The 26993-nt window shown below is 31.1% G+C and overlaps 2 protein-coding genes across 2 annotated transcripts in view; one reads left to right on the top strand and one right to left on the bottom strand.

The window, feature by feature from the left end:
• The window catches only part of LOC129952120 (putative uncharacterized protein DDB_G0286901), a 44846-nt gene extending 18277 nt beyond the window's left edge, over positions 1–26569 (bottom strand). Inside the window, exons 1-2 of the mRNA XM_056064564.1 lie at positions 25491–26569; positions 2328–2489 (exon numbers count right to left, since the gene is read on the bottom strand). The gene's annotated coding sequence lies outside the window, so the exon portion shown is untranslated. The remainder of the gene's footprint in view (positions 1–2327; positions 2490–25490) is intronic.
• Positions 12940–16853, top strand: LOC129952119 (cytochrome P450 3A7). Its single transcript, XM_056064563.1, has 7 exons — positions 12940–13202; positions 14229–14733; positions 14798–15025; positions 15081–15308; positions 15432–15620; positions 15688–16375; positions 16441–16853. Exons 1-7 carry the CDS (start codon positions 12994–12996, stop codon positions 16686–16688), a joined length of 2295 nt encoding a protein of 764 aa, XP_055920538.1. The 5' UTR covers positions 12940–12993; the 3' UTR covers positions 16689–16853.
• Positions 26570–26993: the final 424 nt, after the last annotated feature.

Consider the following 26993-nt stretch of genomic DNA (forward strand, 5'->3'; position numbering starts at 1 on the left):
CAGCGACTTAAAAATCTCCAGACAGAAAAACGCTCAATATAATAAGTGTTTTGTTTTTGTTTTTGTTTTTATTTTTGTTTCCGCTTTGTTGATTATTTTTTAATTTACTAACGGAATTGTGATTACAAGTGCTTACTGGTCGTGATTGCTGGGGATTTCGTCATAGACAATAATTTTAATAAAACAAAAAGCTTGAAAAGTCCAACGATTGTTCCTGGAAAGTGGGATGACAACAAAGGATTTGATTTCGCTTGCAGAAATTAAAGAAGAAATTGCTCTTAATTTTTGAATTTCAATTTATATGAAAGGACAGAAAGGGTTGTTCTGAAAAAAGAAGAGAATAACATCAGAGTACTTAAGAAGATTAAAGTTAGGCTTTTCTTGAAATAAAAATATTGGAATACTGATTAAAAACACTTTTTTTATTAAGAAAAAGGAGTTGAATTATTTTGCATTGTAATCTTGCCATGAAAGTATTATATCCAAATTTTGAATTTTCTTAATTCACTTTACAGATTCAAGAATCTGCAATTTTAGCTCTTTTTTAAATTTTTTAATTTTTCATTGTTACCCATTGAACATATTACGAGACAATTTTTGGCGTAGTGGAACATTTTCATGTTAAACGTATCCATACTTATTTTGTGCCAATGATTTTAAGTTTATATTTAAAGTTATTTTAAACTGGTATTTGTTATATTACGAACGACTTTTAAGCAAACCCTTACTAAATTATTGGAATCGGTATAGTCTTTTTAGTGTATAATATTCATAGCTATATAAACTTTAAATAGTATCCATTAAAATGTTTACTTTTCAACCTTATACAATGTTTGTAGTTATAGTTTATAACTTGAACAAAATCTAACTTCTTAACCCCTTTAAATTGAAAAAACCTTTTCAAATATTTAACCACAACCTATTAAAATTTTCAGTATCATTTTTGGAATCCACAAGTTTTAGTATAAGTGCGAAAAAGGAATTTTATTATACACTTTTACTTTCTTCCTGGTGTTATTAGAACACAAATTGACAGTTATAAGGGGAAGCACAAACGACCACAAATTTTGTGAAAATTTATGTTCCCCTATATTTTTTTGTTTTCTAAAAATATATATCGGCAATTTAAAACATTCACTCCAACGCTTCGGCATTATATTTTGCCATTTCGTATTCTTTATGTCCTTCAAAAGTACCATAACAAACACACTGTTAGGGCTGCAAAAAAGCCCCCAAACAACCCTCATTAAAGGCTTGAAAAATAAATTCAACTCCTTTGCGTCCCACATACGACCGACCTATACACCCACCGACGACGAATTGCGGCGACGACGACGGGGGGTTGTCACTCCTTTTAACTATATGAGTCATAGCCCCGTCTGGTTGAAGAAACACCTAAATATAAAAAAGGAAAGTGTCAAAGGCAGTGTGGGGGTAGAAAAAGAGGCAGAAGAGAAAAACACAGCATGATGATAAGGCAACCAACAAGTGGCATGAAAGAGCAACGGCGAAAACGTTCAAACGTTCATCCTTTGCATTTCCTTTGACAGCATTCATTTTATTTACTTGCGGGTGAAAGGGCGTCTTGTCGACAACGACGACGACTGTGACGATGACGACGACGCGAACGCCTGTTTCCGCTCATGTACCTATACGTATATGACAAACTTAAAGTCAAATCCTGTCGTCATCCTGTCGACCCAACGTAAAAGTTGAACTGAAAAAAAAACGGGTAAAAAAAAGGTAAACAAATTTGCCATGTAGGCAAAGAGGGTTATATAGACTTTTTTATGCCATGCCCTCTCAGGCAGTAGAGTGTACTTCTAAATGGCCTGAAAGAAATCCACAAGTTGAACACTTAAAAGGGGGAGGTTTGAGGGGGTGGGTCAGAAAATATTCTTCCAAAGACGATTCTATACGATGATGTTTTGCTTTGCTACAAAGTGCATGAGAATCCCCTAGAATGACGACTCCTTTAATCTCAAGACATCTCATCGCCATCGCCATAAGGAAATGTCAACATAAGATAAAAATAAATTAGAGGAAACGGCAGTAAGTCAAGAAAACCTTAACCATCCACTGAACTTACAAAGAATAAATTGTTGAGATAGCTGAAACCTCCAACCCTCATCCCTTAAATAACAAAAAAAAAAAAAAACGCGGAAGTTCTTAGGTGTATAAAGTTGGTTGGTGTGTCCTATTTGGTTTAAACAAATAAGCAGAACGAGAAGTAAATGGACAGGAGCCAGGAGCTAAAGAAGGCCTTAAACTACGAAGAGGTACACAATCAAAAAAAATAAGAAAAAACAAGACAAGCTCAGACTTACCCAGAGAGCTGTTGATGAATTTCGTCTCTAATGTTTCCAGGTCTGTGCTCCTGCCAAAGAATAAATCGCCTTGTTTCCTCTTTTTCAAGTTATCCTTAGGTAAACGTTTTCTCTTGTGTAGATCTGAGCTACACCAGCTCGTTATCCATAAGGATTGGAAATCTGTAAGAAAAAGGTGTTTTTTTTTGTCGTGTAAGCATTGAGAAAAAAGAATTTATTTAAAAAAAGACATCCTTTAGATACAGGGAATGAGTTGAAGATAGGTTTTCTCTTAGTGAAAGTAGTACACGAAGTTGTAAATAGGGTGGTGTTTTTGAGCATCCAGACAAAAACAAAGACTGAGATGAGTAAATGATTAGGGGATTGAGAATATGATGCAATCGGTAGAGTATAGCTACACCAAATTATGCTGACCTAAATTTTGCTACGCTATTGCTAAACACAAACCACATTGGTAGAATAGTTTAAGATTTGTGAACGTGTTATTTAAAGTTAAAGATCCGTATAACTTTAAACAAGAAACCTCTTTTATTTTCATATTTTTTACAAGTTGTGCTCACAATTCTACACCTATTTTCATCGTTATTTTTTTCCCTTTTTACACACATGTTAAGACGACAAATCAATGAAAAGGGAAGCAATAAAAACTATACACAACCGAAAGGCCTCTTGACACGACTAAGTTTTACCTGGTTTGGAAAAAGTAAAAGAGGCTGGGATGCGACCCACACCGATAACTTCCCTACCGTCTGTCGATTTGTCTTGCTTAAAAGTTTGTAGGTTTTGGTGTTGGGTTAAAAAAGTTGTTAGTTATTGAAAAATCTTTAAATTACCAACAATATTTTTCATATAAAGAAATAGTTTAGTTTAAAAATCTAGTTTTGTTAAATAGATTTTTAGTCGAAAAAAAATGTTTACCACTTTAAGTAGCATTTCTTAAATTTTACCAAATTGGATGAATGAAATTAATTTGAGAGATTTCAAACTGAACATCAATTTTTACCAAATTTGCGTACTATTTTTTGTATATTTTATTTTTTTATGAAAAGACGTACTGTTGGATTTTTAAAAAAAAAAACTACTTAACATCGAAAACAACGTTTTCTGTAATTTAAAAAATTTTGAAGACAATATTTTTAATTTTTGAAAACTGTTTGATTCGAAAGTAAATTTTTACCAAGTTGTAGTATTTTTATTTTGTTGTAAAAAAAACTGTCAATTCGATTTTTCTCAAAATTTTACTGAATGTTGACAACAATATTTTTTAAAAGATAAAAATATTTTAAAGCCAATATTTAAAAGTTTTGAAAAGATATTTGAGTGGAAATTTAATTTTTACCAACTTTAAGTAATTTTTTTTTGTAGGTTTTTATTTTTTATAAAAAAACTGTCCATTCGATTTTTCTCAGAATCTTACCAGATGTTAAAAACGTTATTTTTCGTCCCACGAAATTGTTTTGAAGATAAAATTATTTTGTATTCGTTAAATTTTCAAGGTGACACATTTTTTTCAGTTTTTTTGATTAATAAAAAAAACACTGATTTTTTTCAAAAAATATACTTGTTTGGTATCACATTTTAATATATTATAGTAAATTGAATTCAAGTCTCAAGCGTTTTTAGTTCGTAAGATATTTGGGGTAAACCAAAATGTTCACCTTTTTTTAAACTGCTAGGGTAAAAAAACAACCCAGCATTATTGTTTGTATAATAAAATTTATTTGAAGTCGATATCTCTCCTGGTTCTTGAGCTACGTACTACGAAAAAAAAAACGTCGGGAACGTACGGACGTACGAATGCACGTACACACACACGCACACACATCTTTCTAAAAATCTTTTATTTCGACTCTAGGGACCTTGAAGCGTCGATAAATGTCAAAATTTTCATTTTGACACATCGGACCCATTACAATAACTTCCTACGGGAAGTTAAAAATGAATTGACTTTTTTTGCTGGCTCAAAGACTTTATTGAATTATTATTTTACGCTTTTATTGCCTCAGTTTTATGATTATATTTATTTATTTACAGTTTTATCAACTAAATGCTTTGAAGCGTTAAAAAAAAAAACAACGTTTTGCTTGAAAAATTTTTAAAATCTTACAATATTAAAACTATGCAAGTATAAATCTAAAATTTGTATATTGAATTTAAATATAAAATAGTTAGGCATAAGCACCCCCCATGTATCTCTATTTTTGGCTTCGGTGTAGCAATTTCTGCTTATTTGTGATAGATCGTCACTCTATCTTTTATTGGCTCGTCCTGGTGAGTGCTGATTTATTGTTCTTTTATCTCCAATTAATTGTTATTTTTGTCCATCTTTGGTCCTGAAGTCTAGATACATGTCCTGCCCAGCTCCATTTCAGCTTTCTTGTTCTATTTATGACGTCAATAGTTTTGTTTCTGTTGCGAAAAACTTCATATCGACTTGGTCGTATGTTCAGTATTTTTCTTTGTATTTTGGTCTGACATATTCCTAGGTGGTCAAGTGTTTTTCAAGTAAAGTTCATTATTTGTAATCCGTAAGTAGAGATCGGTAGAAAAGAAGAGTGAAAGATATATTTTATTGTGTTTGGAATTTGCCCATATTGTAAAATTGTTAAGACTGCAGAATTGGTTTGTGATGCGTCTGTTAATTTTTGTATTTTCTTTGTTCTTAAACGATTTTAGCTCACCCAAATAAATGTAATCGTCTTAATACCCAAATTTTTCTTCGTTCAATGTTATATCGTCCTTTGTAGGATTGTTCATGACTTTAGTTTTCCATTCCATTTTTATTTGAAGTCCATAATTTTTACACAAGGTATTTAGTTTCCTCTACATGTCCAGTGTCCACATATCCTTATTCCATATTTAGTCTACCAGTCAGCTTTTGGAAAATGTCTTAAAGAACTGAACAAAATAGAGGAAGTGAAAGCGGATCTCCTAGCCTAATTCCTCTTGTTATATTAAACTTGCCTCCTATATTCTCTGTTATATTTCTGCTGTGTTTTTTTTGTATATATTTTTATTGGCCCCTACTATTTTTGGGTTTATGTTTTGATTTTTCAGAGAGGATTATATCATTTCGTGTTTAACGGAGTCAAAAGCTTTAATAAAGTCAATAAATTGAAAATAAACCGGTAGTCTATGTAAATTTATTGCATTTTTCTATTAGCTAATTCATTGTCTGTAAATGGTCGGTTGTTTAGAATTTTTGATGGTCCTGGAGAAGAGCTTGTTGATTGTCAAAATGGTTATTATGGATCTTTAGTTATTGATATCGTTTCTTCTTATTGTTGTTTCTTCCCATTATTCAGGGATATTTTTTTCGTTTGTACTATTTCGTTAAATATGTTCGTTAAAATGTTGGAAGGGAGTTTTCCCATAAATTAACATTTCTGATGATATTCCGTCATTTCCGGTGCATTTGTCTTGCTCATGGTCTTTATGGTCTTTCTGATAGTTTTTTTTTGCTAAACATAGGGGTGCATGCCGGTAGGTATTGAATATTAATTTAATATTGTATCTTCTCTTCTATAATAATTATGGTCGAGGTGAATAATTTTTCAAAAAACTAAGTTGCGTTTTCATTTATATCTTTTCGGTTTGTTTTAACAGCTGTGTTTTGTTCCTTCATACTTGAAATCTATTCTTATTTTTTATTCAAAAAAGATTTAATTAGTTTACAACAAAGTACTGATGTTCATAAAGGTCCTGTTGTTAGTTGTTAAATTAATATGCAACGGGTAAAGTCGAAATTGGTGAAAGAAACAAAACAGTAAAATTATTTCCCTACATTTTTTTCTTAGAGTGCAAACAAATACATATATCTAAATTGGAAGCCTTTAAAAACATACCAATTATATTTCCTTTTAAAATGTCCCACATTCAAATATCAACATAATATAGAGTTTAGCTTTCGTTATAAACAAAATGTGTTTTCTTCAAAAAATAAAAATTTAAATCCCTAAACGTCGAACATACCAATGAGTTATGATACTTTAAGAAATATCACATAAATCCTACCACACACCCATTAAAGACTGCTTTGGGATATTTTTGTGGGTTTTTATTTTTGCTTTTTTATTTGTCAAAGATTAACTCTTCCTTTATGTATATCCTGCTTAGGCTCAAGATACGGTCTCAAGAGATAGAAAATAAAAAAGGTTTAGTTCCATTTTTCGACCGTACTCAACTAGGTATAGGTCTGTAAGTATACAACAACAGATTCAGAGATCCAGATTCCAGATGCGTGTGACCCAAAAGGAAAAAAGTAATAGGAAACATATTTATTTATGTTCCTGTCATCAGGTTTCTAAGGGATAGTTTTCATTGGGTTTGAGGTGGAGGTAATTTATGAGTTTTTCATTAGCAGTTGGAAGCTTTCTTGCTTTTCTTTTTCTTTTGTTGAAAATAGTGCCGTTTTCTTTAACATGGGTATAATATATACACTACACACATTCATGTATAGTATGTGTACGTGTGCATAATGGCGTATAATATTGTATGTATACATTTATATATTTAAATTATTCTAGCTCTCCACGTTTTACCTTTATATTCTGTTTACTCCTACCAAAATTGTGAATCTTTATACATTAGGTTATAACTTAATAATAGGTTTTCGTGTAATAATAAATTTCGTGCCTCAATTTGGTAATTTAAAATTTACTTTTAAGAAATTAATACTTGAAATTATTTTATGGGTCAAATTAGTTTTATAATGTTAAAATTAGTTTTAATAGTTTTACAATGCTGCACAAGTCCGAACAAATGAGCTTTGTCAAACTCTTCATGCCGGTTTGATTGTTCGTTCAATATGAAAATAGATAGTGACCTATTATTAATTCATCATTGGAAGTCATGTCATTGTAATTAGACTTCAAATACATTTTATTTTACATTTGTCAAATCGAACATATTATGAACACAAAACGAATTATGTTTTTTAAAATCTGGTGTAGTTTTAAGAAAAATCGAATTGAAACATTTTTAACTTACCATAGGAAGTTATTGTAATGGGTCTGATTTGCCGAATTGAACATTTTGACATTTCTCGACGTTTCAAGGTCCCTAGAATCTAAATAAAATATTTATAGAAATATGTACATATGTGGGTGCGTGTGTACTTATTTACGTTTGTACGTCCAAACGTTCGGAAAGTGTTTCGACGTCCATATCTTAAGAACCAGTAAATATAATATCGACTTCTAATAAATAATGCAGAAAGATGCATAAGAGACTCTCAAAAAAAATTGAGTAGGTACTTTTTAACTATATCAATTTGAAAAAGTACCCGTGGCATGATGGTTAGTGCGTTGGATTGTCATGCAAGGAGTATTGGGTTCAATCCCTGCCACCTTATTGTAAAAAAAAATATAATTTTCGCGGGTACTGCCTCTTGCGAGGAATTGACAAATCCTTTAAGAGTAATTCTTGCCATGAAAAAGTGCTTTCTCAAATCAGCCGTTCGGATTCGGCCTAAAAAATTGTAGGTCCCTTCCATTCCTGACAACAGTGTAGTGGTCATTTCATCCCATTGAAGTTTAAATAAAACTCCCTACGCTACTGACCGCGAAATGAAAGGAGAAAGAAGAAAAAGCTTGATTGAAATTTATATAATGGAGTAGTTGGAAACAAGCTCTCGTGTGCGGCAGTCGAATCGGCTCTTAAGTTCAATAATTGTGTTTATTTAAAATTCAATGGGATGAAATGACCACTACAACAGTACTTGCACACAGGAATGGTTGAGAGTTGTAAGTCACTAGGCGAAGGTTCCCAACGGACTGTTGAGCCATCCAATTTAATTTAATTTAATTTGAAAAAGGCAATGCAAATTTTGGTTGGACTAATATATTTCACAAACCAATAACAATATATGTGACAACAGTTTTTTTTCATACAAATTAAAATCTCAAAAAAAAATTGGCAAAATTGGTAAACAGTCATTTGCGGCTAAGAATCTCGTTAGCGAAAATAGATCTTGAAATATAGTTGGTAATTTTTAGTGAATCCTTTAGAAAAATTCAACTAACAACTTTCTTAATGAAACACCAAAACCTACAAAGACAACAAAAAACTGATAAGAAACGGTTTTCGATTTAAGTATTAACATAACACAGAAAAATAGTGACTTCAAATTACTTATCTAACACGAAATACTGTACATTCTGTAAGAGTTTTAAGCATTTCAAATTGACACACGGGATGGGAAGTTATCAGTGTATGTCGAATACAAGCGTTTTTACTTGCGACATATAGGAACTATTTGGCAAGTTTTGCATTCGTGCAAAATTTCGAACTCGAGATTTTAATCAAACATGATATAACGATGGTGAGAAGTCAAATAAAGTGGGTCCCGCGATTCCGTCCGGTCGGTTTTGTCTGTCTATCCACGCCCCTACAGCCTAAACCATTGGGTCGATTGAGTTCAAACTTGGAAGTTTAGGTTTTGAGCAGATTCGCGTTAGGCTTTTTATAATTTTTTTTTAAGAACAAAACTAACAGTGGCCCGCATACATTTTTTTTTGGTCAAAAAACGAAAATTCGAATTTTATCAAAAAGAAACCGATACATTTTTTTTTAATTTTGTCTAAAATTCTTTTTTTTTAACTTGGCTTCTTTTAATAAGAAAAACATATTTTTGTATTGCTCAGAAAAGGTACCGCTCTTAGAACAATTTTTTATTGTTTGGATTTTTAAAAAAATGTTGAATTTTTAATTTTCAAAATTCTAAAGGTACCTCAAAAACAGGTCAACAGTTTTTTACGAAATTTTAATGCTAAGTGTATATTTACAATCACTAAACAACTGCATACTAAAAATATTTTTAGAATAAAATTGAAAAATTTTATACATACAAAATTAATTAAAAAAAACCGCTCTAACGATTTTCAAAAAAAAAATATTTGAAATAAAAATTGATTTATAAAATGGAATTTAAATTTTTGAAGACAAACTTATTTTTCGGGTAAAATTTTGAATCTTAAAATAGTTTTTTTTTAAATTATTTTAACTGTGCATGAGCCTGAAAGAGCGCATTATTTTGACAAAATTGTAATTACATTACTATCCTAATTAATGCATTTGGTACACATTTATATGATATATTTAATCAACAACCTGACTGTAAACAACACATGAATAGCAATTTCTTGTACTTGTTCGTATGCTTGCTTCTTGGAAAATTTAACGAAAAAAATAAACTCAACGTAATAATTCCATGTTTGCGTTTAAAACTTGTTGGAAAGAAGGAATGTGATTGGATTGTTGTAAGTATCTTCTACCTGCCAATATCATTCCCATATTATCATCATAAACATGGCTGAGCACGCCAATTAACTATTCTTTATTCTTTTTAGACATACATACATGTTCTTCCTCTTTATTATCTTCAGATAATTTACTTTCCATCCTGGTCGAACTAGTTGAATACACAAACAATTGTTTTCGTTAAGTATGCTTTCAAGTATTTTTCATTTGCGGGATGAAATGTCCTAAGATGAGTTGTATCTTTGGATGAATCGCGCCGTTTTTTTATAAATCAAAAAAACTAAAAAAAATAACTGCCACCTAAAATATTTTACGAACAAAACATGGTTTCTCCAAAAGAATTTAATGTAAGGATAATTAACGTTTTTGACATCTCTAAGAATTCTGAGAAAAATCAAATAGACAGTATTTTTACAAAAAATTAAACCTACAAAACATTGCTAAAGGTTGGTTAAAAATTGATTTTCGACTCAAATATCTTTTGAAGAACTAAACTAATTTTATCTTATAGCAAATATTGTTTTCAACATTAAGCACATTTTTTATAAAAATCCAACAGTTGTTTTTCCTACAAATTAGAATCTCCAAAAAAATTGGCAAAATTGGTAAACCTTCATTTTTGGATAAAAATCTGGTTAGCGAAAATAGATCTTGAAATATAGTTGGTAATTTTTAGTTAATCCTTTAGAAAAATTCAACTATAATAACTTTTTTAATAAAACACCAAAACCTACAAAGACAACAAAAAACTGATAAAAAACGGTTTTCGATTTAAGTATTAACATAACACAGAAAAATAGTGACTTCAAATTACTTATCTAACACGAAATACTGTTATGAACATTCTGTAAGAGTTCTAAGCATTTCAAATTGACACACGGGGTGGGAAGTTATAAGTGTATGTCGAATACAAGCCTTTTTACTTGAGACATATAGGAACTATTTGGCAAGTTTTGCATTCGTGCAAAATTTCGAACTCGAGATTTTAATCAAACATGATATAACGATGGTGAGAAGTCAAATAAAGTGGGTCCCGCGATTCCGTCCGGTCGGTTTTGTCTGTCTATCCACGCCCCTACAGCCTAAACCATTGGGTCGATTGAGTTCAAACTTGGAAGTTTAGGTTTTGAGCAGATTCGCGTTAGGCTTTTTATAATTTTTTTTTAAGAACAAAACTAACAGTGGCCCGCATACATTTTTTTTGGTCAAAAAACGAAAATTCGAATTTTATCAAAAAGAAACCGATACATTTTTTTTTAATTTTGTCTAAAATTCTTTTTTTTAACTTGGCTTCTTTTAATAAGAAAAACATATTTTTGTATTGCTCAGAAAAGGTACCGCTCTTAGAACAATTTTTTATTGTTTGGATTTATAAAAAAATGTTGAATTTTTAATTTTCAAAATTCTAAAGGTACCTCAAAAACAGGTCAACAGTTTTTTACGAAATTTTAATGCTAAGCGTATATTTACAATCACTAAACAACTGCATACCTACTAAAAATATTTTTAGAATAAAATTGAAAAATTTTATACATACAAAATTAATTAAAAAAAACCGCTCTAACGATTTTCAAAAAAAAAATATTTGAAATAAAAATTGATTTATAAAATGGAATTTAAATTTTTGAAGACAAACTTATTTTTCGGGTAAAATTTTGAATCTTAAAATAGTTTTTTTTTAAATTATTTTAACTGTGCATGAGCCCGAAAGAGCGCATTATTTTGACAAAATTGTAATTACATTACTATCCTAATTAATGCATTTGGTACACATTTATATGATATATTTAATCAACAACCTGACTGTAAACAACACATGAATAGCAATTTCTTGTACTTGTTCGTATGCTTGCTTCTTGGAAAATTTAACGAAAAAAATAAACTCAACGTAATAATTCCATGTTTGCGTTTAAAACTTGTTGGAAAGAAGGAATGTGATTGGATTGTTGTAAGTATCTTCTACCTGCCAATATCATTCCCATATTATCATCATAAACATGGCTGAGCACGCCAATTAACTATTCTTTATTCTTTTTAGACATACATACATGTTCTTCCTCTTTATTATCTTCAGATAATTTACTTTCCATCCTGGTCGAACTAGTTGAATACACAAACAATTGTTTTCGTTAAGTATGCTTTCAAGTATTTTTCATTTGCGGGATGAAATGTCCTAAGATGAGTTGTATCTTTGGATGAATCGCGCCGTTTTTTGGCAAATCAAATGGCATTTATATTTTCGAAGACAAACATATTTTATTTTAAAATCCGTACGGTACGTCAAAAAATAGCTAAACATTGTTTTTCAACGTCTGAAACGTATTTCATGCTTTACGAAATAGTGTATTTGACTTTCGGCGAAATTTAAAAAGCAAAATCAATTTACATTTTTTTTTTCAAGAAATTAAAATCCTAACAAAAATGTCACAGTAAATTGTTTAACGTTCTGAATGAACAGCTTAAACTTAAAGTATTTACTATACAATTTTTTGAGTTCCTTAAAAAAAACTGTATCTCGATTATACTGCACCCTCAGACTCTTTTTTACGACTTCTAATAATTAAAAAACTGCTTCATCAATTTTGACCAGTTCATTATAAAATCCGAAATTTGTAGCACATTGATTTGAAACACAATCTTTCTTACTTTTTTCGTGCAGTTAAGTAGAATTTTTCAAAATTCTAGTACACCACCGCTGCTATTAAAAGAAATTTGGTGATTATCTAAAAACACAAACGAAAATGATTAATCATAACAGAAATATAAACAAAAACAAAAATGCACAAACTTATGCTGAATCGGAAGAAACAGCAACAAAATAATCAAGCTTAGAATTTCAATCATTATGATGACCTTGCAATTTTTGACTTTTTTGTGTGGCAAATTGTCCATAGAACATTAATTTGAACAGCTTTTTTGTGTATTATTTCAATCAAAACAATAAAATGACAGAGAGCATATAAGAACTTTTTAAGAGAAATATTAAATTGATCTAAAAAAAAATGTGATAGATCTCTTCAAACTAACTAGCAACATGAAATCGATCGCAGTCTTTAAAGCTTTTAGTTCAAATTCTTTAATATTATTTGTTAATAAATAAACAATATGTTAAGTTAACTTCAAATATAGTAAGAAGTTCGCATGATTCAAAATAGGGCTTTTACGAGCTCTCTTATATTTTTCTTCGAAGCATGCATTTATTCATGAGAAAATATAGCTAAAGCTTTAATCATACCAAAATTCTCACAACACAAAAATTATTGTTACCAACAAAACCAAATCAGCTGAAAATATGTATGTTGTTATCATATCCGTTTAATTCACTCAAATCAGTCTTTAATTAATAGTCATCAAATAATGACGACTATTGCCACAGTTGTTATTGATATTCTGTAACTCTTTTACCATGGAATATATAATTGAAATATTTTGTTCTACATTAATCTTTGGTTATTTGTTTTATAAATGGGCAAATAAAAACTTTGAATGTTTCTCCAAACGCAATGTAGCACATGAGAAACCATTTTTTCTAATTGGAAACAATCTTACAGTCTTAGAAGGAAAAGAAACAAGCCCAGAACTGTTAATAAGACTGCATAACCAATTTAAAAATGAGTAAGTATACAAAAGATTCAAGATAATTAAATAAAAAATAAAAATAAATATGTTAAAATAGTTACCTATTGGAATGCCAAACATTTTTAATATAACTAAACTAAAAAAATAACCTTGAACTTGTGTACCTTAAGCGAGTGCGTATGAGTTTCGATTTCGCAATACAAGACAATTTTTGGTAGCATTTATCGGTTGGATAGGTATGATGTTGATGGTGATTTGAATTTGAAGGTGGGCATTAAAAATGGGGTGCTCAGCTAAAGCGGGGTTAAAATGTTTGAACCTTAATCTGTAGACTCAGTATAAGATGTAAAAATACTGTTTTTACAAGAATTTGTCATGATTAAATAATCAAAAAATAATGAAAAGAACCGATTCGCACGAAATTTGACATGCAAAGGCAAAACACCGCGCGGTATAGAAAATTTTAGCATCTCATTTATTTTCTGGAAATTATCATTTATCGAATAAATGCTTCAATGTTATCTTCCAATGCGTGAATTGAAGCGGGCTTGTCTGTATAGACATGAGCTTTAACATAGCCTCACAAAAAGTAGGCCAAAGGCGTTAAATTGCACGATCTAAGAGGCCAATTGGCCAGTCCCGAACGTCAAATAAAATGTTCACAGAACTCGCCTATCAATGAGTTCATTGTTGCGCGTGGTGTGTGTGCAATGTGCATGTCTTGTTGAAACCACATGTCATGCAAGTCAAGTTCTTTCATTTTGGACAAAAAAAAGTTGGATATCATCTCACGGTAGCGCTCACCATTCACAGTAACGTTACGATTCGAATCATCTTTAAAGAAGTACGGTCCAATGATGCCACCATCCACCAGCCACCGCACCCAAACTGTGACTTTTCTGGATGCATTGGTAGCTCTTGCGATGCTTCTTGCTGATAGTCACTTCAAAATCGACAATTCTGCTTATTTGCAAAAAAGAGCTTCAGTGTTATAATTTCTATATTTCCAACTATTTTCCAAATATTAAAAAACTTATTATTGCGACCCTATATTTTTTTCAGAAAAATCTATGGTTACTATGGTTTCCGTACTCCACATTTCTTCGTTCGTGATCCTGAACTTATTGAAAAAATCGGAATCAAAGATTCCGAAAGTTTTCCTAATCATTCCAAAAATAGATCATTGTTGAGCAATGAAACAATTGGCAGTATGCTTCCTGTTTTAAGAGATGAAAAATGGCTGGAAATGAGGAATATGTTGGCTCCTGTTTTTGCAGAAAACGAAATAAGTCAAGTTTTTCATATTATAAGCGAATGCAACATAGAAGCTATTAAATACCTGAAAAATAAAACAAAGACTGATGAAGGGACAGAGATTGATTTTGCAGATTATTTTAATCGATATGTAAATGACGTCATAGCTTCGGCAGCATTTGGCTTGGAGATAAATTCTTACAAAGACGAGGCAAATGAATTCTCCAACATGACGACAGTTCTTTTAAGAACTAGAAGTCTTTGTGCTGCTGTTAAATCATTTTACCTAACAGTTTATCCTCAAGCTCTAAGGGTCTGTTCTTTGGATTTCATCCATTTTTGAAATTATTTTTAAAATACTTTTTCTTCCATTTTAGATTTACAGACTCAATAGAATCTATATAAAGGCCTTAGCATATGTAAAACGTTTGATTGGTAAATCAATTCAACCTCAAACTCAAGTTAAAATAAGTAATGTAGAAGGTTCGATTGAGAATCAGAAGACTACAGGAACAGAATTCCTCAATATTATCAAAGCACTTTTGAAGAAATCAAGTTCCGCAATCATATCAGTGGTGTTAACAATTTTCCCGCAAATTTCAATTGTTTGTATATTAAATAATTAAATTTATATATTTTTTTAAAACATTTTAATTTCAGATTTTCTCTTTATTTAGTTTTGTACAAACAATTCGTAACTATATCAGAAGTTTGTTCAATCCGAAACTAAGAGAACACCAGATAGAAGAAGTTGCTCAATATCATGATATTGATACCGATCGACGGAAAAATAAAAATCAGTTCTTATATATTAGCAGTGCAATTTTAAAGAAAATCGGGAATTCGATAAAGTTATTGATATTAACCATATTTCCACAAATTATATTGGTTCGTAATTTGTCACAATTCGAAATGAATTTGAGTTTTTTCATTTTAACGTCTCATCATTTAATTTTGTTCTCACTTGATTCCCAGTTGTCTGTGATTTAATGATAAATTATTTTATTTTAGATAAGCAGGATATTTTTTTTAACCAAAGCTGTGTTAAATTATTTGAGAGGAAAGACTATGCGGCAAGAAGTTTTGCTCAAGAACAGAAAAAAGAAGCTGTCAAAGATGGAATCAGCTTTATTGAAATTCGAAAGGTTTATCGTAGTTCTGAAGTTGTTGTTTTTGACATATCTCCCAAAAATGTCAATGGTCTGTTCATACATGATATCATCTTATTTTTTAGAATCAATCATAAAAACAAAATGTTCCTTTTCAGATTTTTAAGTTACAAGCTTTCAATACAAGATCTCTAAATTATTTGAAAAATTCAGCTAGACAGACAATTCACCAACGTCAAAATGACCACATTGTTCGCCTTGATATGATTCACCTTATGATTGAAGCACGCAAACAAAAAGAAGAGAAATATGAAAATGATGCTGAAGAGAAAACTACTTTTATAAGAAACGCGACAAAATGTACAGAAGACGAGCTTATTTCTCAGTGCATTATGTTTTTGTTTGCGGGATTGGGACCGATGAGCAATATGTTGTGTGCTACCGTCTACGAACTGATGAAGAACCCGGAAATTCAAGAGAAACTATTTGAAGAAGTTTCAAGAATTAACAGCGAGCTTGATGGTGCTGAAGCTTCTTATGAGAAAATACAAAATATGAAGTACTTGGATATGATTGTTTCTGAGACACTTAGAAAATGGCCTTCTCAGCCGTTAATCGACAGGATTTGTTCTAAGCCTTATATTCTGACTAATTCCGCTGGTGAAGTTGTTGCCGACTTCAAGCCTGATGACGTTGTTTGTTTTTCTGTTTATGGAAGCCATTTTGATAAGGAGTATTTTGAAAATCCTTTCACTTTTGATCCTGAAAGATTTAGCGAACAGAAGAAGTCAAGTATTAGACCTTTAACTTATTTTCCATTTGGAGTGGGGGCTCGAAATTGTTTAGGTACACATCAAATGTTGTTATATTTTTTTTTTCAAGTTATACAAATATTTTTCTTTCGTTTTTAGGACAAAAGTTCGGTCTTATGGTAGTTAAGATTATGTTGTATCACCTTGTGTTGGAGTTCAAATTCGCCCCTGGACCTAGATCAATTCCGGATCTATTTGCATCACATCGAAAAATACAATTAAAACAGTCAGACTTTTATTGGATGAAAATTATTCCAAGGATCACTGAACAGGTACCGTTAAGTCCATGCAATGATGAAACAGAAGAGCTTCAAAATGTCCATGAAGAAGAAATAACAAAGCTTTAAAAAATAAAAATATTTGTGCGAAATAATACATTAAACTTTATTGTTATACTTTCACCTTTAATTACTTTTCTCTCGACAAAATCCCATGTGTTGATTCATGTTAACCTACATTATGTGGTTATTTATATTAAATATTTAATAATAATAAAACGAACTGTTCATACCCTTGGGGCTGTGAATAAGTTAAACTTATATTTTCATTTTTCCCTCGGTGGACTTTTTTGCAAGGAGAAACTAAAAACTTTTGTTACCAACACAATTCCTGACGAACGTTGAAGAATTTCAAACATCATGCAAAAGTTCATTTTGAATTTAATTCGTAGATGAAGAAAACAAAAAAAAAACAAAAAGGATTTCTTCTCTTCATCCTTTGAAAGGCAAAGACCATCATCATCATTATGTTGTGATGTAACACCATAGAATCGTTACTGTCTTCAGAAACTTTTTAAATTGCATTTCCATTGCTGCAAAGAGGATTACATTATATTTCAAATGCACGTACATGCCACACTGCCACCCGTCTCCCAGCACCCGGTACCCGGCACCGGTAACAGTACCATAGGCACCATCATCAACATTATCTCCGACGACGACACGATACTAACAACAACACATATCTTATTGCCTAAGCTTTCTTTCGTCTTTCCTAGCAGCTATGCCAAGCACAAAAGGATTTAATTACGTTGATTATTTAATGTACTTTAAGGTGAGGGTATAGAGCTCGCAGGAACCCTTTTTGGCCACCCGGCCTTCTACTCGGAAGCTCTTAGAAAACGAAACGAAAACGAAGAAAAGAACGGAATTTTATCTTCCTAGTTCCTACCTACAAACCTACTTACATGTTTCACTGTATTCAATGTTCACTGTTCACGGCCTTGGGCCAAATAAATATTCAGGGTAAAACACCCTTGGTGCACATAGAGCTCTATGCTTACGAACCTTAAGCCAACATAAAAAAAAAGAAGAAAACACCATCACCCATCGCATCGCAGATCCTTTATGTAATTAAAGAAGATTGTAAGTGACTTTGTCTGTATGTCTGACATAGTAGCAGTGGAACATTAACAATTTATTCTTCTGTTTCACTGCCTCTCTACCACTATACCCCATCTCCTTAAAAATGGAAAAATGTTTGAACGGCCAGCCAAAGATATTCGCACAAGTCCTTAAACGGGTTAATTCATTGACCCAGATTTTATTACTATTTTGTGCATGGAGTTTAAGAGAGTCCAAGCTTCGTCCTTTGGGTTTTCTTTAAAGGATAGTATAGTTTGTCTATATACTATATAGGTATCCATTTGGCGACAACAACGTTGTGAAAATATTGCTGGCGCCAAGAAAACTATTAAGCTCCGTAGTCTTATTATCTCTTATATACATTCGTTGTATAGAAAATGTGAAAGGACGAATTGGAATAATAATAAGATACATTTATGTGTTAGCTTTGTGTTAGAACGAAGATGGGCACAGAGTGCGTAGGCACGATTTTTGTGAATAATAACATTATCTTGCAGAAGGAATTAAACGTAGTATCTATGGATAAGGATATCTGGGGCATCTATCTGCATAAATTACTATAAATATAGTATGTTATCTTCATCATTTTTTTTTAAATAAAATATAGTATTTTGATTTTTATGTTTACTACGAATGTATAGAATACTGAAATTAATTAACAATCACGAATTGGTGATTGTTTACAGTCTGATTCACAATGCGTCAGGGAAAGGAGATAAGAGCATAGCGTGGCTAGTTTGTATATGGTTACGAAATCCTTAATTAAAGTGTAATAATGTGCGTCAATTTAAATCCAATAAGTTTTTAGGTAATTTAATACAAATTAACTTACATAGATACTTGGTACCCTAAACAAAATTTAAAAAAAATTATAGTTATTGTAAGCTTAATTTTTATTTAATAATAATAATTAGTTTGCAATTAAAAATTGGAGTTTGTGATGTTAAGTAAAAGTTTTTCATCAAATTTAATATACATAATTATGTACATAACAAATACACTATTAATCAGATTTAAAAGACAACTTATATTCAAGATATTTTATTTGCGAACCATTGTTTACCAATTTTTGTATTTTTTGTTTTATTTTTAAGGTCTACCAAATTTTAGGTATAATATTTTAAGCCAATCTTTCTTCGTTCTCAAGATATTTGAGTCGAAAATCAATTTTGAATAGTATTTTTTCCAATAGCGTAATTCTTTTTCGTGTAAAATTTTTGTAAAGAATAAACAAAATAAAATTAAATAAAATAAAAGAAATAAATCGAAAAAAATATTTATATTCGTAGGATATTAGGGATCAAGTAAATATTCACTTTTTTGAATTGATATGTAAAGAAAAAACAACTCACTGATTTTATCGAAAGTCATTTCTGCATATTTTGAAATATTTTTATCAAAAGAAAAATATTGTTTTGAGGTCCTTATATTTGCTGGTTCTTGAGCACTGGAAGACATCTTTCTAAAAACTGATCTGGCCCTAAACCAACATATCTAGCCAGCTCGGTTCCTAGATAGCTGTTTTCAGTTTCGCACGCTAATTTAATTGAGATCCTTCCCTTAAATTCACGTGTTTTTTTTGTCAAGAATAATTTTTCAGTTTGTGTTTTTTTTTTAAGTTGTCAATTGAAGTTTTCTAAAATATTAACTAAAACTTACCAATCTATTTTTTCTAACTAGATTTTTAGTCGAAACCAATTTTTACTAATTTTAGTAGCATTTGTTGACAATTTGTGTATACATATGCAGATTCAATTTTTCTAAAAACAGCATCTTACGTTAACAACAAAATTTAGCATAGAATGAAATCATTTTGAAGTCATCATTCACAAGATATCTAATATGAATTTTTACAAATTTTGCGTACTATTTTATGTTGACTTTAATTTTTATAAAAAAAATGTACTGATGTATTTTTAAAACAAATGTATTAAATGTTAAAAACATTTTTTGAATTGAAAATAAATTTTTACAAAATTTTAGTAATGTGTTAATTCGACTTTTTTCAAAATTTAACCAGATGTCAAAAAAGTTATTTTTCGTTCCATTAAATTATTTTGAAATTTTCATTTTTTTTTAACCCATTGATTGAATTTTTTTCAAAAGTATACCAATTTACTTACACGTCACAATATATAATATTAAATTTAATTCAAGATGCTAGCGTTATTGGTTTGTACAAAAATCTTCCAATAAATTTCTTGAGAATCCTTTCTGCATCTTTCTGCTTTATTATCTTTATAACAAAATTTATTGGACTATACGGAGGTACGAATGTACGAACGTACGTACACCCGCACGCGCAGACATTTCTCTAAAATTCTTTTATCTAGAATCTAGAAACTTTGAAACGTCGGGAAATGTCAAAATTTTCAGTTCGACAAATCGCACCGATTGCAATAACATCCTATGGTAAGTTTAAAAAATGGCAAATATCAAAAATATTTATAATTTAAACTTTAAAGCCTAGTTCTTTTAGAATTAAGAATCTTTTGGAGATTCAACCCACCTAGCGGTACTTTTAAATTTGCACTCAAATATTTATATAAAATGTTATTTTCCCTCATCCGCCATTGTGTAGGGATGTTCAGGAAAAACAAATCTTTAACTATCAAAAATAAAGCCCTCACTATTGTTTTTTTTAGGACAGCCTGCTAAATCGTGTATCGTTAAAAAAGAAATATAAACAAAGTCTATCTGAAATCCATTCAAGCACAAAACACTATAAACACTGCAATTCGTTCCACCCTATTTCAAAAAACAAAAAGTGCTGTTTAGTTTTACAATTGTTATTGTTGTACTGTTTGTCGACAACCTTTTCCATTTCCTGCGATGATTTTAAATTGCGTGGAATGCTTTTTGCTGGGGATTATATAATTTTGCCGGATCCAAAAAAGGGAGGAAAAAACAAAAAACAAAAGATACACAAAACAAAACTCAGTCTTTTTCAACTCAACATAAGCCTCTGACTGTATGGGAAATGCATTTAAAAACAAACATACCATGCAAAAAGGACATACAAATTTGGAGATTTGGCCGGAATGGTGTGATGTGCTTTCAACTGTGTCTATGTCTACATCCGCGAACGGAATTCACGTACATTGAATTTAATTTTCTAAAAACGAAAAAGCAAATGTGTGTTCTGGATTTCATTGTTGCACTTTTTTTCGTTTATTTCAAACGGAAATGCGAATCTAATTGTTGACGGAATTTTCAGAGCTTTGCAAATACTTTTGTTATGAGCTTTGAAAAATGCACGCTATAATATGTATCAAGATACTATGTATGAATGTACAATACACAAGACACATGCTTGTTCTAATTCATAATTTTGAAATGGATGCGAAATGTATTTTCCTGATTTTTGATTTATAAGTTAAAATTGCATTTTTAAAATACTTAAAATTGAAAGCAAAAAGAAAATAAATTTGACTGTGACCGAATGATTTGATTATGTATCAGTATCTTCTTTTTGAAAGTTTCAATCACACATACATATGTAGTTTTTAATATTGTATGCAAACTTTTCCAATTATTTATGATAGTATCAAAAAGTAACTTATAACGCCTAAAAAATTGAATAAATACAAAATTGCTTATACGGCGCGGCGTAGTGAATAATTGTTATGATGGTTGTATTAAACGGCAAAGCTAATTGGTTCACCTAAACAAGAACTTAGTATTTATTTAAAAAAATAATAATAATTTTTGCAAGGAATATGTTTCCCTTAAAAAGATTTATTTATAGACATTTAATCAACTATTCGAAACTTGTATTGTTTTTCCTCCATAAATTGGCCAATTTAATATATAAGGATCTTTTTCTTTCAGAATAAAAAGTTTTCAATAATTGAGACAGTTATAATTGTAAAACTGTGTTTCAAAATTGTTTAACAAGGTTTTGAAATTTTGATAAATCAACAACAACATTCCTGCAAAACTTCTTTGAACAAAATTAATACTGTTAAAAACAAAAAAATGTGCTTAGTCATGAAGTGTATTCCTGGTAACATTTTTAAGATAAATAAAATGTTCATTCCTTAAAGTCCATTTTTTCATTTAGCGCGCTTAAACATGTAATGCAAAATCAAACAAGTAACAATATTTCTGTCTTGTATTAATATATTAAGCTCTTAAGTCCTTATGAAAACATCCGATACTTACGATAGAAATGCAGGTAAAGGATTTGTTAAAAAACTGCTTCTCATATTAAAAACGTCATTCAATCAATTTGGTTTAGTGTCCCTGTGTGCTGTGGATTTTGAGTCTGTCAACTATCATGTTAAATACTGGATTTGTTATAATTTTTCCAAGAAGTCTTATGAAGACGTTTTGAATATTCCAAGACAAAAAAAACAATTCTCTTACTCAACTTAACCCCTCAAAAATGTAAGAGGTATAGTTCGAAAAAATGATTAAATTTGGGGTCAGTCATCATCGATTTCCATCATTGAAAACAATCATTGGATTTTTTGACGCGTAGGTTACGAATTCATTGAAATCAAGTATTTGAGGTTAGATGTACATATGTGATCATGAAAAGAAAATTGTCATGTGGAAATGCAAATAAAATTTAATGCTTGCAGAGGAACGATATTGTTTCGTATTATTAAATCAAAAATCATCTGTTCATTGAAAGCGCTTTCTACATTGAAACACATTCAAAATAAATAAAAAAAGTTCTGAATTAAATTCAAAATTTTTGTGTAAAAAAAAATTTAGAAATTATTTTTTTATTTTGATAATAATTATAACCAAATTGACTCTTAATCACTCCTAAATCTCGAAACAAAATTTTCAATAATGAAAACCAATGATAGCTATAAGTTACAAATTTGTGAGCAATTTCAAAATTTGTTATTAAAATTTAACATTAGTTTAGTTTACATGATTTGTCCTTAGTGAAGTAGAATTTAGAAACATATAGTGGTTTAATTTTTTTCTACCAAAAACTTTGAAGTTCCCTTAACACAAAATTTTATCCACACTATAGGATTTCAAACAAATTTTTAAATTTAGCTTATGTTTTTTTTCTATCATGCTCTCAAGTTCTTCAATATTTGCTCGCGATGGGGCTCCGTATCAAAATGGAATATTTTAGTTGTTCTTTCTTGTCTTCAATTTAGTAGACAATATTCAAAGCAAAACACAGCACCTTCAGCTTAGCTATACATTCAGAAAAAAAAGCTGACGAAATGGAAACAATTGTAAAAACTGTGTGCGTGTAGCTATTTCAAGCTCCATCTTCTCCTTCATTCTTTAAAGCTATTGTCTTTCCATAACGCCAAGTTGCAAAGTTGGAAAAACAAATGACGAAAAACGTTCTGTGACAAGGACGAGATGGCTACTCTCTATCTCTGGTATAGTTGTTTGTGCTTGCTTCCTGGCTACACGCCATCATCAGGCGTTTATGCTCTTTAATATTTGATTTGTTCAACGTGCGGCATCATCACCTGTGTTTGTTCAGCATATTCCGGTGTTCCTTTTGCTGTTTGCCATCATATATCATATCGTCATCGTCATCGTCGTTTTCAAGAAGTATCCATCTGTTTGCCTTGCATTTATTTTTCTTTCATCTCTTCGGCACGGTCGTGATGGTGATGGCGGCAACGCTATAAGGATATACACTTTACTGTCGCATGGAAAAATGAGTTTTCCATTATACGGTTTCCTTTTAGAATAAAGAAAGTTTACGTATAAAAGGCATTTTGTATTCTGTGGTTTATTCGCCACTTTCATAAGTTTATTCCTTGATGTTGTCTCGAGATATAAACGCGTACAAAGTATACATACATTTTCAGATTAAGTCGGACATACAAAGATACTTATCTAACAAGAAGAGGATTTTTAGTTTTTTTGTAATTCACTTTTCTTTTGTTTTTTGAAAACTTCAAGCAATAAGAAGCTAAAGTGGCTAAATGATAAAAGCATCTGAAAGCATATTGAGCTCTGGCTAATGTTCAATGTACATACTTATGAGACGTTTAACCATCATCAACGTACTCTTCAGTTGACAAAAAGAAATTGGTCATAGACCTACAAAAATTTGTCATTTTAAGTGTTTAAACATTTATTGGCCTAACTTTGAAATTGCATGGAAGCTATAAGGATTTTACTTTCAAACTATCAGTATTTTTTTGACACAAAGAAATTAGTCATACATTAAAAAAAATTGGTTGTTTTTAAAAGTTTTTGACCTAAGTTTGAAATTTTATGGAACCCAAAAGGACTTTACTCTAAACTCTCCTTGAATTTGCAAAATATGTAAATGTGTAATTTGAAATTATTACCCTTACAAGTCATTGTCAAACAATTCGGTTTGTAAGCACATTTATGTCAAATGTAATTGTTTGCTAATTTCAGAAAATTGTCCAAATTTGTGAAAAAAATTATTTTTAAATCAACGCTTATGTTATTTTTCAGTTTCATTTTAGTTCTTGGACTTTAGATGTTCAGTAAAGCTTCATAGAAATGTCCGCGTCGTCCAAAACGTAGTTCACATTTGGTTGTGGTGAGGCATCTTATTTTGAAGTCTCATAATCTTAATAATAATGGAAATTGGTAGTTATGAAGAAAAATTCAATTGGGGCGAACATTTTTAAATTACAAAAATTAGTGTGAGCAAAATTAAATGATAATATGTCAAATTAAAATCCCTCGAAAAAGTGTAATGTTAACAAAAATATTTGTGTGTGTATATTCATAAAAGTATTTTTTGCCTTTTCAGAATTCAAGCCAACAATCAACATTTCTAAGAGTTCCAAATGCTCCTTAGATGAACAAAAGATGCTGATATAGTTTAAGGACAAAAAATGTCTCAAAAAACATTTGGAAAATTAGTTTTCAAAATTGGTCAAGAAATATTGTGACTAACACTTTTTTGACTTCTATATTCGACCCACAAACGATTCAAGGCGTTACAGATGGGACTCCAGAATTTTTTTTGCTACAGCAAAAATGTCTTAATTTTATTTCAAAATTGATTTTACTGTTTAATTAACATTTTTCTATACTTTGATTATATATAAGCATATTTTAAGTAAATAATTAAATAAATATTACGCAACAAAAATAAGCAATTCATCTCACTCTTTGACGACAATACAAACTACATATACATGACGTATCCTTTGTTATTTTTGTATCTCCTCGTATGAACTCATCGAGATAGATAATAGATTAGAGACTATTATTAAACAAAAAAGAAGAACCACAATCATCAGCCCTTGTCTGTCTCTATCGCTTGCCTCAAAACCTACGAGAATGGCAGACTACCCTCGCTTACTCGAAATTACAACTTTGTTGAACCACAAAATTAACGCTGTCGCACTCATCTATGTCTAATTAGGACCTAAATTCCCCACGCGTATTCGCATATTAGAATTTTTCGCAAAGTATCTTCTGATGAGAATATACTATATCTACCCTTTGTTTCCCAAAATGAACTCACCAAGTATTAAAAAGGTTCTACGAACTACCATTTTGTTGATTACATTCCTCGTGCTTTGAGGACTAATTTCCATTTTTTACAATTTAGAGTTTATGTGTTTTGTTTGTTGGTTGTTTTGTGTTTTTGTTTTTGTTGGAAAAGGAGAGGATATTATAGGTTATAGCAGCTTATACACCCTGTCAAAATCCTTACCGGTTGATCAAACGTCGACGTCTTCTATACTTCTACGTTCTACTATACACAAGCCTGCTTAGGCTCACCACACGGAGATAATCGGAAATAAAAGTATGTAATAAGGGAAGAACGAACACAAACAAAATTATTTAGCTTCTTACTTTTAAGTAAATCCGACAACGTTTTGAAGCCGTTATCTGAGGACGTCTTTCAAGGAAAGGAAATTTGCTTTCGTATGGCTGCTGCTCTCTTATCTGACAGGATATCACCCACTTCCAGTATTCTTTGCTCCCTTCGGCTTCAGCTTCAGTTTCGTCTTCAACTTCGTCGCTGTCACTATACTATACTCTCCTCCAAGTCGATTGTATCACGCAAACAGAAGGCGTTAGCGATTATCCTTATAGGGTTTAATTAAATTTATAGCACATGTGGAAAAAAGGTGGTTGTTACACAGTTTAATTCGAAGGCACATAAAAGCTTCGTATATTATTTCGTATTCCTATTCGTATCGTATATAGGCTCAAGCAATTTAAACGCAAGGATTTGGCATGTCTTGACTTACTTTAGATATGGATATGGTACCTATAGAAGAAGCTAACACATTTTATTGTTAATAACATAACATTGAACTGCAACCCGAAAAAATCACAGCTGTCAGTAGCACAATCGAATCATTTATCAACCGTTCATCGATATTTTCTGTTTGTATACACACAAATACCGTTACTCGTCGTATTACCGTCACTCGTCGTTGTTGCCGTTGCCGTTGGTATATGGTATATGAGCTTTTTTGATCCTTTTTTTTATTTGGCACTTTAGAGGCTACCCATGCGTTCAAAGCAATAGAAAGAAAATCCTTAATAGGCCTTGTTTTTCTGTCGATGATGTTTTCAAAACGGGATAGAGATAGGGGTGGATGGTTGGCTGAGTTCTTTTATCTTTCGAATATCAATTCCGCACGCAAGGAACCGTAGCCATAGTAGGTACGTATATTTGATCCGAATCAAAATGAAATTAATATTCACGGGTTTTTAGAGATACAATTTTTGAAAGCACCAATCTCGAACACAAACTTGCTGATGTGTTAAATCTCTAAGCTATGCGAAATCGGAGCTATTCCACTTCCAATTCCAATTGCAAAACCGTGAAAAGCATCAAACAACAAAATTCCAAAACCGGCCGAGAAGATTTCAAACGAAACGACCAAGCTCTCGCAAAAGATACCAGATGACTGAACGGAAACTTCAAAACGGAGAGGACTCGAAGATGTGTTTTGTGTATCCTTGCAAAGTATACCGTCATACTCGAACTCGAGCGTGTGTACACACAGAGAGATTTTTTTGACAGCCAGGGCAAACTTTAAGTGGATGATGTTGAGAAAGGTTATTTTGTTCGCAATCGCAAAGCATGCGCACCAAATGTAAGTATTATAGGCACTACTATTAGAAGGAGGGGAATTTTTTTTCGCAATTCGAATTTTCTTCTTCCCTGATAGATCCTTGCTCGCTGTCGCTGCTGCTGCTGCTGCTGGATGTCATCTACCCAACTCTGAGACTGTGGCTAGTCATACGAGTAATATAGATAAATTTACATGCCACCCAAGGAGAATGCTGTTATAGGATGACACCTGCTGAGGCTTGCTCTGGAAATAGCTACAACTACAA

The sequence above is a fragment of the Eupeodes corollae genome, chromosome 3 (genome assembly GCF_945859685.1).
Source record: "Eupeodes corollae chromosome 3, idEupCoro1.1, whole genome shotgun sequence".
NCBI lineage: Eukaryota > Metazoa > Arthropoda > Insecta > Diptera > Syrphidae > Eupeodes > Eupeodes corollae.